A 14,520-nucleotide genomic window follows, 5' to 3' on the forward strand; every position below is an offset into this window, starting at 1 on the left:
ACAATGACAGGCTTGCTTACAATGATCAGATTTGATTGATTTATGTAAAATAGTTATCCCAAAAGGAACAAGACTGTTGCTGCAACTGCTTGTAAAGTGTTAACTGCAGTTTTGGCTTAGTGTATCTAAATCTACTAGTATGTCTAGCACTCCCCTTCCCCCAGACTGACAATGTTGCTGTTCAAAAGTACCCTATGTGCTCCTTCCTCCAGCAGAGTGGGGGAGCTCTAATACAGGAGGTGTGTTACTGGTCAGATCACCAGGTGAAAACAGAGGGGGGAAAAAGCCTAAAAAAAGAAAACTAATGCAGCCGCCACATCTAATCACTGGTAAGCCTCAATACATTACATTTTTGGTTTTGGGTTTAATATTGCTCACGTTTCTAAATAATAATTGTTTTTATTGGTGTTTGTAATACAAGTTGATTTAATAATACATTTTTACTTCAGGATCAGGAACACATCGGTATAATGGCTTAGTAATGATGATGAAAAATAATATTGTTTTAAGCTTCTTTAGCTGTTGCAGGTGGCACTATGACATCATGTCTGCTCATTTATTTATTTATTTCAGGTACTTATATAGCGCCGTCAATTTACGCAGCGCTTTACATATATATTGTACATTCACATCAGTCCCTAACCCTCAAGGTGTGTACAATCTAAGGTCCCTAACTCACATTCATACATACACATACTAGGGGCCAATTTAGACAGGAGCCAATTCACCTCCCAGCATGTCTTTGGAGTGTTGGAGGAAACCAGATTTCCCAGAGGAAACCCACACAGACACAAGGAGAACATGCAAACTCCAGGCAGGTGGTGCTGGGGTTGGGATTTGAACCAATGACCCTATTACTGCCAGGCTGAAGTGCTAGCCATTTAGCCACTGTGCCACCCATAATAATTATTACTTCAGTACAATTTCTTGAGGAAATTATTATTATTAATATTATTAATAATAAATATTGATATGGCTGTGATTCCTGTCTGCTGTCACACGGTGGCGCTGGTATTCATTTTATTTTACACTCAAAATGCAAATGAGCCAATAATTGTATCTGACTTGTCTGTAATTACCACCCTCTGCCACAGACTGGCGCTAGTGTTCATTTTATGTTTACACTTGATAATAATATGCCAGTAATTGCACCTTTCTGTCACATGGTGGCAAAGGTATTCATTCATATTTTACACTTGAATAATTTGTTTATAATTAAAAAATTAATACGCCAGTAATTACTCCTCTGTGTCACATGGGGGCAGCAAATGTTTAGTGGAAAATTTACAAGCTTGTAATTCCTATTTGCTACCACACGGAGGCGCTGGTAGTTTTGTTTTTCAGCTTAGAAACAGATTGGCCAATAATTGCTACATTTTTTTCTAACTTCGAATTTCAATATGTCAGTAATTGCACCTCCCTGACACACGGTTAGTTTTCCTAACTTGGAATACCGATTTGCCAGGAGTTGCTTTTCTCCACCACATGGTAAGTGTAATTAATCAATTTAATATTTTAATATTATTATTATTATTATTATTATTATTAATAATAATAATAATTAGAGAGATGTTAACGTGTTTTTAATTCCTACTTACTGCCACACGATGGTGCAACTATTTATTTTTTTCTAACTTGGAATACCGATTTGCTTCTCTTTACCACATGGTAAGTTTAACTGATCAATTAAATCATTATTGTTATTATTAACAATAATCATAATAATAATTATATATTGATATGCTTGTAATTCCTACCTACTGCCACACGGTGGTGGCAAATCTTTAGTGGAAAATTTAAGAGCTTGCAATTCCTATTTGCTACCACATGGTGGTGATGGTGGCGTTGTTTTCAGGTTGAAAATAGATTCTTACTTTGAACTCCAATAGGACAGCAATTGCACATGCCTGCCACATGGTGGCACAACTATTTTTTTTTCCTACCTTGAAATACCGCTTAGCCAGCTGCTTTTCTCTGCCAACATGGTAAGTTTAATTAATCAAATTATTATTATTATTATTATTAGAGAGATGTTGATGTGCTTGCAATACCTATATACTGCCACACGATGGTGCAGTTATTTATTTTCTTCTAACTTTGAATACCGATTTGCATCTCTTTACCACATAGTAAGTTTAATTAATTCAATTATTGTTATTGCTATTATTATTAATAATCATAATCATAATAATTAGATAAATATTGATATGCTTGTAATTCCTACATACTGCCACAAGGGTTCAACACAGGTTGAAAATAGGTTTGCCAGTAATTGCTACATTTTTTTTTTCTTACGTTGAACTCCAATAGGACAATACCGAACCACACAGAACTATTTTTTTTTCCTAACTTGAAATACCGATTTTGCCAGGAGTTGCTTCTCTCTGCCAACATGGTAAGTTTAATTAATCAATCTAGTATTATTATTATTTTATTATTATTATTATTATTATTATTAATAATAATAATAATAATAATGATTAGAGAGATGATGTGCTTGCAATACCTCTATACTGCCACATGGTGGAGCAACTATATATTTTTTTCTAACTTGGAGTACAGATTTACCTGGAGTTGCTTCCCTCTGCACCCGGCAAGTTTAATTAATCAATTTAAAATCACTATTAGTAGTAGTATTAGTAGTAATAATATTAATAACAATCAGAGAGATGTTCATGTGCTTGTAATTCCTACTTACTGCCACAGGCACAGGGTGGCGCAGCTATTTCTTTTTTTTTTCTTCCCCAACTTGGGATGCTGGTTTGCGAGTAGTTGCTTCTCTGTAGCACAAGGTAAGTTTAACTGATCAATGTATTTTATTATTTATTATTATTATTAATAATATTATTATTATCATTAACAATAATAATTGTAATAATAACAATTATGGAGATATTGATGTGCTTTTAATTCCTACTTACTGCCACTGTGGCTCAGCTATTTATTTTTTCTAACATGGAATTGTTGTTTAAGTTGCTTGTGTTGGAGTTGCTTCTCTCTGCCACACAAAACGTTTAATTGATCAATGTATTATTATTATTATTATTATTATTGATAATAATAATAATAATAATAACAAAAAGAACAACAATAATAATACTTATATAAATACACTGATCAATTAAAGTTATTGTGTGGCAGAGAGAAGCAACGTTTGGCAATTAGGTATTCCATGTTAGAAAAAAAAAATGAAAAAAAATGAATATTATTATTATAATTAATCTAATAATAATATTAATAACAAAAAGAACAATATTATTATTATTAATATTATTATTATTTTATTATACAATAATAATAAATTAGAGAGATATTGGTGTACTTGTAATTCCTAATTACTGCCACACGGTGGCTCAGCTATTTTTTTTTTTTTTTTTAAACTGGAAATCCCAGATGCCAGTAGTTGCTTCCCTCTGCCACAAGGTGGCGCAAGTTAATAATAAAGATAGAAATCATTCCGCCACGCAGCCACACGGTGGCGCTGAAAGCCTACAATTGAGCTGCTCTGGCAATCCTTGCCTGTAATGAGCCCAATGTCACCTCCCTGGGGCATGTGTGCAGTCAGCACTCTCTCTGATTCCTCTGATTCCTCTGATGGTGTTTTTAGGTATATTTATCTGTGTGATATATAATAAAATGTCAGGAATAATACTCCGCACATAAAGCAGCACATATTTTGTTTCACATTTCTTTACAGAAGAAGTAAAGGCGATTTTTCTGCGTTGTGGATATAGCAAAGCGAGTTATAGCCCCTGTCAGTGGTTTTTTTTTTTTGGCCATCTGTGTTCCATAGTGGAGATTTCCCCTCACTTCCTGTCCCATAGCCGGAACAGGAAGTGAGAAGAAAGCGTGTCACCAGAACTGGTGTCCCCATTGGAAGATTTCCCCTCTGTTCCTGTTCCGGGGACCCGACATTTGGGATTTTCTTTCACTTTTGGCAAGTATGGTAAACAGGACAAATAGAGTGGGGATCTACCTATTGGGGGCACAGATTGCAATAAAACCTGACAGGGGCTCTAATCCCCTCATTCTTTATATCAATAAAAAGAAAAAAAAACGTTTTGCCTATGAGAAGACTTTCAGTAATTCCTTATGAAGCAGTAATAATGACCAGCAGACAGTACCACAGCGCCTCCTACTGATGGTAAAAGGGACAACAGTTGGAGAAAGTTTATAACTAATATATTTCATTATTTCTGGTACTTATATAGCGCTGACAATTTATGCAGTGCTTTACATATATATTGTACATTCACATCAGTCCCTAACCCTCAAGGGGCGTACAATCTAAGGTCCCTAACTTACATTCATATAGTAGGGACAATTTAGACAGGAGCTGATTAACCTCCCAGCATGTCTTTGGAGTGTGGGAGGAAACTGGAGGAAACCCACACAGGCACAGGGAGAACATGCAAACTCCAGGCAGGTGGTGCCATGGCTGGGATTTGATCCAACGACCTGAGTATTGCCAGGTGGAAGTGCTGACCATTCAGCCGCTGTGCTGCCCTCATATTCTCAGTAGAAATGACATCGATATAGAGTGAATGAGCCCCTTAGACCTTTTTATTTGTGTTTTTCATACTTCAGATATTGCTCCTACACCTGAGATGTATTAATCTGGAGGTGTGTGGTAGACTGAGGCTCCGTATGTCAGGACTCCCGGGCTGTATGGAGTCCAGGGTTCTCCTCCAGCTCCCATGCAGCGGCTGCACACATGTAAGATCAATAAGAAAGCAGACGAGCCTTAGGAGGGGATCTGGCTCAGGACTCTGCTTTCCCACTAGCTGCCGGCAGTTGCCAGCTGGAACGTGACACTTGCCCCCCGGCCAACAGCTGACACCAGAGCCAGTGATCGGGGCCAGGGCTGGACGGGAGGAGGCTGTACAGTAGACACATTGGGGGTCTGTTGGCTGAGCCTCGGATTTTCCAGCAGCAAGTGGAAAACTGAGGAATGGCATCTTATGTAAAGGACGGCTTTATGAAGGCTGCCACTGAAAATGCTAACTACCTGGCTGCCTCCTAGTTATATTCTTCCTGAGCCAGAGCAAGTATGCAGCAAGTGAAGTCAGAACCCCTCATCTGCATACTCATTCCAAGCCAGCAATACAATAAGCACTGAAGCCTGAGGATTAATATGACAGCCATTTATACTAAGAGGTGGGCGATGGTAGATTATGTATTTTCTCCTTGAATAGGTTTGCTTTGGGCAGCAAAATTACTTTTCAACCAATAGGGTTCCAGTTTACTGCATTCATCAAGAAGCTTTTCCATGGGCTAAATAACCCATTTCTGCCAGTAGGAGCTGGCCCTTTAAGGGGATCTTAATGCTGAAGGCATTTCCTGGGCTTTCTGATCATGTGATCTGGCTGTCACAGTGGTCACATGATCACCAGCCCGATCTTAGTCAGTTTAGTTAGTTTGGGGCACACAACTGAGCACAGTATTAGCAGCGCCATCTGTATGCATGTATGTGGTATTACAGCATCAAAGCCTGGCACTGCCCTGACACATGTATTTTTAGCTACATTGGGAAGATTTCCCCTCACTTCCTGTCCCAGTGACCACACAGGAAGTAAGAGCGGTTTTCTCAAAAATGGATCACACAAAGCAAAATAATCCTGACTGGCTTCCTAACCCCTCCCCACTCTAATACAGGCAAGAGTTTTTGAGATTCCCCTCACTTCCTGTCCCAGTGATCCCACAGGAAGTGAAGGAATTCTCCTTAATGGGTACACAGACAGCAATTAAAGTGGACATAAACCCTGACATAAACCCAGTGAAGTGACTGGTCTCAGGTGATACACAGAGATGAAACAAATCCTCAAGTTGAACCTATTTATCTACAGTCTTCTCTTCTCTACATCCATTCAAAGTACAGAATTTATACAGCTTGTCAGAGCTTACAGAAAGCAGAGGGCCAGATAGCTAAAATTACACTCTGCAGAGCTCAGTGAGGAGAGCTCTGAGAGCTGATTGGAGGGAAGGGAAACGCACCCCATCACACACCATAAAGGAACAGAGCTGAAGCTGTCAATCACAGGCTGTGTGCTGGAGCTCCCTTCCCTGTCACCTTTTTTCTCTTTGTGTCAAGAAAGCCTGTAAGACATGGGTTGAACTTGATGAACTTGGTGTTTTTTTGTGCTTCTTTTTCAACCAGACTAACTATATAACTATGTGATTCATGCTGATAGCAGAGGAACGAGGCAGCAGGCAGAAATGACACTTAGTGCTCTGGACTGAGACAAGTACACACTATAGAGGGATATGCTTTGTTCATATTTCATGTCTGAGGTTTACAACCACTTTAAACCAGACAGAGCTTCTAACCTCTTCAATTTCTGTTGAAATCCTTCATATACTAGCTGTATTAGGGTGGAGTTCTTTTTTTAAATTTAAGATGGAATTTTTTTTTATTTAAGGTGGAGATCTTTTTGGATAAGAGTACATTGGACCTTACCTCAAATGATTCCTCATCCAAGAACCTCATCCCGAATACAGTGATTCCTTTAGTGTCTACAATGGGTTTGTTCCCTCGCGGCAGTGGCTTGGTTATCTTCTTCTTACAGTCCAGGATTAAGGTGACGGACTTCTTCTGTACACTCAGAGCGAGGCGATGCCATCTGGGGACACAAAAAAAAGGGGCGAGGTGAGAAGAACCAGGGACAGGACCCAACATGACCGGCCGTGCAAGGACATGCCAATATTTATCCCCATGGTGACCAACCTGCGGCCCTTTGGTATATGATGTGTGGCCCTCAGGCCCAGGGGTGGACTGACCATATGGAAACTCGGGCACTGCCCGAGGGCCCAAGGTCAGTAGGGGGCCCATGAGATGCCCCTGGTACCTTTTTCATAGGCTTTTTTGAGTTTGGCCAAGGACACAGGGGCCCCATGATCCCCTATTGCCCGGGGGCCCCATGAGTTGTCAGTCCGCCCCTGTTCAGACCTCAGCGGTCTGCAGTGGGAACATTTATTGGGGAATAGCATTGATCTCTACCAGACTCATTGAACATGTTCCCAGTTTCATGTTGTCTTCTGCTGGATATCCCCACCAACAATGTATCCTGTCCTCACTCTCTGACCCTCATTTCTTCTATTAGATCTGCAGTCTGACAGTCCTCCCAAGCATTACATATACTGAACATTATGTGCGGCCCTTTGGAGATGTCAGGGGCCGCATTTGAGTCCCCCTTTGGCTCATAAGTTGACAACCAATGGTCTATCCTATCCTCTACAATCATCTTCTGCACTGAATTCCCTTTTCTGTAAGATTCGTATCATTACCCAAATACTCCCACTTTTTCTCCCACGGCCCTGTTACAACTTTTGAAATCTGACAGTAAGTTCTATTGTGTTCAGGATCAGCAACTATGTACTGTGCACAGGGCCGGGACATGGGGTGGGTAGAAGAGGTATGTGACTTGGGCTCAGAGGTGCTATGTGGAGAGGGGGCACTGAGAGCCAATGAGAGCTCTGCTCTCCAGTTACCCGAATGAGTGTTGCTGCCACCACCTGTCATTCAGAACAGAGCACAGTGCAGGGCTATGATAGCTGATGGGATTCTGCTCTTTCCCTCCCTCCAGCTGTGGGAATGTAATCTCCTCTTCCCCAAATGCTGGGGGTTATTATTGCATGCACTGACACCAATGCTGGGGGATATTGTTGTGTCCATTGACCCAACTGACTCTCATGCTAGGGGTTATTATTGTATCCACTGACCCAACTGACACCAATGTGGGGGGTTATTATTGTGTACACTGACCCAACTGACACCAATGTGGGGGGTTATTATTGTATCCACTGACCCAACTGACACCAATGTGGGGGGGTTATTATTGTGTACACTGACCCAACTGACACCAATGTGGGGGTTTATTATTGTATCCACTGACCCAACTGACACCAATGTGGGGGGGTTATTATTGTGTACACTGACCCAACTGACACCAATGTGGGGGGTTATTATTGTGTACACTGACCCAACTGACACCAATGTGGGGAGTTATTATTGCATCCACTGACCCAACTGACACCAATGTGGGGGGTTATTATTGTGTACACTGACCCAACTGACACCAATGCTGGGGGTTATTATTTTGTACACTGACCAAACTGATACCAATGCTGGGGGTTATTATCATGTCCACTGGAAAAACTGACAGTAATTCTGGGGGTTATTATTGTGTCCACTGACCAAACTGACACTAATGCTTGAAGTTATTATTGTGTCCACTGACCCAACTGACACCAATGCTGGGGGTTATTATTGTGTCCACTGACCCAACTGGCACCAGTGCTGGGAGTTATTATTGTGTACACTGACCCAACTGACACCAATGCTGGGAGTTATTATTGTATACATTGACCCAACTGACACCAATACTGGGGGTTATTATTGTATACATTGACCCAACTGACACCAATGGTGGGGGTTATTATTGTGTACACTGACCAAACTGATACCAATGCTGGGGGTTATTATCATATTCACTGGAAAAACTGACAGTAATTCTGGGGGTTAATATTATGTTCACTGACCCAACTGACACCAATGCTGGGGGTTATTATTGTGTCCACTGACCAAACTGACACCAATGCTGGGGGTTATTATTGTGTCCACTGTCCCAACTGACCCCAATGCTGGGGGGTTATTTTTGAGTCCAGTGACCCAACTGACACCAATGCTGGGGGTTATTATTGTGTCCACTGACCCAACTGACACCAATGCTGGGGGTTATTGTGTACACCAACCCAACTGACACCAATGCTGGAGGTCATTATTGTATACACTGACCAAACTGGCACCAGTGCTGGGAGTTATTATTGTGTACACTGACCCAACTGACACCAATGCTGGGGGTTATTATTGTGTACACTGACCCAACTGACACCAATGCTGGGGGTTATTATTGTCCATTGACCCAACTGACAACAATGCTGAGGGTTATTATTGTGTCCACTGACCCAACTGACACCAATGCTGGGGGATATTATTGTGTACACCGACCCAACTGGTACCAGTGCTTCTAGCAATGTGCATAAAGTTGGATTGGTGCATGTCACATTGAGCCCACCTCATTTCCTGGCTGGAGGACATCCAGCATCATGTAGCGCTTTCCTCCTCCCCAGCCTGACTGTCCCTGGCCTACCCTTTTCATTCATTGGATTGCAGTTCTTTCAATCACGGAGGCTCAGCGTCACATGTGGGCAGTCTGCATGCAGATATAGCCTGCCTAGGCACACCCACTTCTCCAGACTGACACCCACCCATCAAGGCATTTTGATATTTGCATAACTCCTCCCAAGAGCCAGCCCACTGCTTTCATCAGGATTGAGACCTCTTGAGAGGAGTACTGAGGCGGGGGCTGTGATGTTTTTAGGAAGCTATGTACAACACCCTGCCAGCTCCTCCCACCAGCCGTGGTCTGCTGTAAAGCTTAGAGAAGCACAGAGATTCAGTGATGATGTTGCTGGATCTATAATATGGAATTAAAACAAAAAGGGTTTATGAAAATATGTCATTTTGATGAGGGGGGGGGGGAGGAACCAGGAAGGCAAAATATATTTAGATTAAACTCAATCTTAATAGTGTGTCCCCAACAGTGGTGTATTTAGGTTTTGGGCTATCCTAGGCAACACAAAAAATCTACCTCCCTGCCCCCGCCAACCACCAGCTCCCTCACCTACGAAACCCCCCCCCCCCCCCCGCCACACCACGCCGCCCCCCCTCCCTTTTTGAAAGATGTCACCCAAGACAATCACCTTGTTTGCCTTGCAGCAAATATGCCCCTGGTCCCCAATGGGTGGTTACTGGTTCAGGGGAGTTCACTGACTCAATGTGGCCCACCAGTGTGTTGATCATCATACAATAGTAGTGACCGGCAACCTGTCGTAAATTAAATATGTTGGCCACTGTTGACCTTCATCTTGATTTGCAGCCAACACAGCCCCAAGGGGTTCTGAGCGCTGCCTGATAGGCTGTATATAGGGGGTAGTGCTCCATGAGACTAGATCAAAGGTATTAAAGAAGCACCTGTCAATGTTGTGTTTAGTCCCCCAAAAATATGTGTTGCATCACCATAAAGACTGTGCAGGTCTAAACATAAAAGAAGAACATCTACACTGCAGTCTGGGTTCCAATCCTGAACTATGGAGACATTCTATACCTCCTAACTTCCTGAGATGGAAAAGAGGACCCATTTATTACATAGTATGTAGGCAAAGGACACACCCCTAGATAAGCAGACCATAAAGGATCAATTTTCTCCAACTTTTCCTTTATACTGGCTATTCAAAATACCAAATGCAGTCATTTAAAGTGCAAAAATCCAAAGGGAAAGACCAACTGCACGCCAAAAAAATTCAAACACTAGCAACTTTATTCATTAGAACAACTAAAGAGTCCTTACTTGGAACCTTCTCCTTTGACACAACCTTCATCCACCTTTAGGATTAAGCCCATCATTGAGGGTGAAATGCTTCAAATTCCATTTTTGTTATGTTAAACTACAAGCAAAGGAGACCGTGAAGATCCTCTTGGGGGGGGGGGGGGTAGCAGCTGTTTGCCCGAAAACCAGATAACTTACATCAACATCAAGACTTTAAGATAGCAATACCAGTGAGATAACCAGTGCTATTTTTCCACTTTCCTCAATTGAAGTTGAAACACGTCAGCGAAGGTCCCCGGCAGGGATTCATTGTTCATGTTGTCCATATGAATAAAGTTGCCAATGCTTGAATTTTTTATTTTTTTTGGAGGACAGCCGGTCTTTTTCTTTGGAGTTGTGTAGTCTTTTTGCCATTGCATGGCAAAAAGAACTCCCAGCATGTTCCTCTTAAATATATTCAACAATTTTTTCTTCTGTGGCCTTCAAAATTCTATAATTACACCTTTGCGATAAAAGACAAGTCTTCCCAAACTGAGTTACTCGGTTTTGGGTAGATACTGGCAAGTTCAGTGACCTACTTTCTGTTTTTAGGCTGAACTATTTGGACACGCTTACCACGCTGGACCATACACAGGAAATAATAGAGATGCGCCAAAGGGTCACTCAGGACCACATGCTAACATAAAGCCAAGCAAGAGGACTTACTAGGGCAAAGAGGGGGGCTAAAGGTTGGAAAGTCCTGTATCACATCTCCTATTTAGGGTCTCTGATTGCTATCTGAAGGCAGCAACAGAGCCTACCTAAAACAAGGACATTATGTTTGGACAAGATTGACATTTAAAGCATCCTTAACACAGCACAACTCAATCAATGTTGGGAGTTTGGGAACTCCTGGATGGTATGTTCTCCTGAAGGTCCCTGCTTGCTACAATAAGCAGCAGATTACTGAAGCCACTAGTGTCTTTTTCCAACCAATATGTAATTTTTTTAATAAGATGAGCTTTTAAAGAGGGCCTGCCAAGTTCTTAACATGACACAACACAATCAAAGTCGCCATACTAACCTTAGTTTTGGATAAAAAGAACACCCAACACAAACCCATGCAACTCAGACTGAATGATATAAAATCCATCAGCGGAGGTTACTTTAGGTCATCAAAGAATGTCTAAACAATCAACAGATCCAGAAATACAAGCAGATGAAATTATATGCAAAGCTAGACTTTTCCTATAAGTCAAGCTTGGCCCCACCCCCTTCCACTCATTTCTGCTGCACTTAAGGAAGATGTGATAGGAAATAGGATTGAGAAAGTTTAACTCTTTCTCCTGAAGACCTCTATAAACAGCAGAGGGAGTGAAAAAGTTGGAAGTAGGACAGGAAGTGGGAGTTGACGGAGGACAGTATATGAAATTGAAGCTGAAAGAGAAACAAAAGAAGTGACTCAAGAAGTATTTTTTAAAAAGTGAGCCATATTTACTGACTTTCCATCGGCCAGATTGACCCCGCTGAATAAAGCATAGTCTTCAGGTTTGGGATTTCCGCGCTGGTCTTCATACAGGAAGACAGGAGAGCGTCCCACCTCTACTCCGATCTGCTGGATTCCATCCCCATTGTATATGGACAAGAGGAAAGCCTGCGTCCCAGTCTTCGCCCGGAATAGGGCCATAATGGAAAAATCTTCTGGGAATTTACCTGCAGAAGTATAAAATGTTAGCTCTGCAGACACATGGTGGTTTCTCCTGATTAAGGGGAGTTCACTGATGATCCTAAACAATGCGACCCACCAATGTTTAGGATCATCATACAATAGCAGTGAGTTTGGGAGCAGTCATGTAATACAGGGGCATCCCAAGAGACTGCCATCATCACTGGTGACAATTGGATATTCAATTTCCTCTTTTTGAAAAGGGTCAGTCTACCCAAAACTTAGATTTAAAGAGAACATGTCATACAAACCCCAAACCACCTGACCTTTCTACCACTCCAATCCCCACCAAGACCAAAGTATTTCTAGCAAATTCAGACAATGCCCAGTTTTGTCAGCAATTGCACACTTACAATATGGTAAGCCCTCCACCTTCCATCTGTTAGCACTGGGGCACAGTCATTGGCTGGTCAGGCCCCTTGCTGCCCCAATATGCAAAGTTCACCTATATCCGAAGGTTCCAGGATATTGACTGGCAGCAGAACAGTCAGCAACCCAAAATCCTAACTGGGGGGGCAGAACAAGACCTTATAAAACAACAGGAAACCCCTCTTACCCCGCTAACCCCCCAAAACTCAGCTTTTTAGGCTTCACCAACTACAAAAATATCTGAAGAATCTGATTGGTGGCTGAGAGATAATTCTTGACAGGAGTCAACTCATCAGAATTCTTGTCCATCTTTCTTTGCAAGTATTCATCAAAACAAGACTGACCATGGGGACATTAGGCTTGGTTCATCATTTGCCAGCCCTATTCTTCTCCCAGTCATTCCTTAAAGGTGCAATAGAGGTACCTGGGAATAACTGCCACGTGGGGGCGCTGATCTGAGCTTGCTTTGAAATCTTGTAGGCCACATCTCCACCAGTGCTTGAACGTCGGGCCGGACAAAGGCCAGAGGTCTTCTTTACACCTTCAGGTTGTGTATTAAATTTCAGGCCCTTTAGGATGTCAACAGGGTCAGCTGTGAGAAAAAAAACATATAATGGAGGTGAGTCACATCTAGACCATTTTTGGCTTTTAAAAATTATTTTTCAATTAACATTCCTATAGTAACAGTTAGCAAAACGCAATTGTGGACATGGTTTTACACCTCTGCCTGTTTGCTGTGTCACATTTTAGAAATCATTTGTCATGACTTATAAATATGCTCTCAACTGGATATCTGTAGGATATTTAGTGCAGCCAAAATCGTTGCTGAGTGGCTGCTGCAAGAAAATCAGTTTCAGGATATGCCACTTACACTACCAAGACTGTTTTCATTGACTGAGCTTGGACTCTGGCTTTGGTTATGTATTGATGTAAGAGGGGCTGTGAGATGCATGGTCATTGTATAGTAATACTACTAAGCCTGTGCGTAATAAGCAACATGGCTGCCCTCATGCATACATAATCTCAGAGGCAACTCTCTAAGTGTCACTGGCTTATTATGGCAAATATCCAAACAGCAAAACACGCAGCTCAATACATAAAGCATATAGGCATGGTCAAGAGGTCCACATTTTTTTGTTCAAGCATACCAGGGGTGAAGATGCATCATATGAGCGTTAGAATGTGGAATGGGTATTGGTGTTGTATTGCTGTCAACAGGACAAGAAATGAGGGCAAATCTAAAATTTGACAGGTCATCAGATCAAGAGAAGAAGGGAAATCTTTCAATGAGAACACTTATTATGGTAATATCTGTCAATAGCACATGTATTAGAGGTGCTAAAGCCCTTAATATTAACGGCCAACCTTGTGTGACATCGCTTTGGTGAGGCTACTCCTATGTGACAATAGCACTCCCAAACATAGAAGGGGGTCTTTAGAAAGATCCCGAAATGTAAAACATAGTAAGGGCACCACACTATTGGTAGTAGAGTCCAGAAGCATATTTTATTGAATGATTACATTTTTTTTCAGTTTTCTGTTCCCTAGGGGACAAAGAACATGTGGTACTTTTCCCCATGTTCCTATGTACTTTGTAAGCCTATCTACAAGGTCGAACAGGGTGCCCCCATCCCTCCGCAGCTGCCCAAGAACGTAACTAGCAAGGAGACATCTGCTTGATAAGTGGTGTGTGTCAGCCTCCCATCCCGCTGCTCCCCGTACTCTTTCTTTTGCTTGTCTCAGGCAAGAGCTGACAAGTGCTGGTTATAAATCAGCCATCTCCTTACTAGCTATGTTATCGGACAGGGCACCACTCCTCCTCCGCAGCTGTCCGACAACGTAACTAGCAAGGAGACAGATGCTTGATAACTGGTGTGTGTTAGCCTCCCACCCTGCTGCATTCCCCTCTCCTCTGCTTGTTTCAGGCAAGTACTTAGAACTGACAAGCGCTGGTTTTAAATCAGCCATCTCCTTGCTAACTATGTTATTGCACAGGGCACCACTCCTCCTCCGCAGCTGTCTGACAACATAGCTAGCAAGGAGACAGCTGTTTGTTAA

The 14,520-nt window shown here is 42.0% G+C and overlaps 1 protein-coding gene across 9 annotated transcripts in view; it reads right to left on the reverse strand.

Moving 5' to 3' along the window:
- Window positions 1-14,520, reverse strand: part of LOC149441566 (uncharacterized) — a 179,739-nt gene that overhangs the window by 97,751 nt on the left and 67,468 nt on the right. For all 9 annotated transcript variants that reach the window (XM_089657170.1, XM_089657162.1, XM_089657161.1 and 6 more), the window contains exons 2-4: window positions 12,887-13,054; window positions 11,870-12,080; window positions 6,458-6,620 (exon numbers count right to left, since the gene is read on the reverse strand). In XM_089657170.1, the coding sequence (XP_089513296.1) occupies window positions 6,458-6,620; window positions 11,870-12,080; window positions 12,887-13,054 (542 nt within the window). The remainder of the gene's footprint in view (window positions 1-6,457; window positions 6,621-11,869; window positions 12,081-12,886; window positions 13,055-14,520) is intronic.

Source organism: Staurois parvus, unplaced genomic scaffold, assembly GCF_062004578.1.
Source record: "Staurois parvus isolate SC_StPar_1 unplaced genomic scaffold, SC_StPar_1.0 ptg000973l, whole genome shotgun sequence".
In the NCBI taxonomy this organism is placed as follows: domain Eukaryota; kingdom Metazoa; phylum Chordata; class Amphibia; order Anura; family Ranidae; genus Staurois; species Staurois parvus.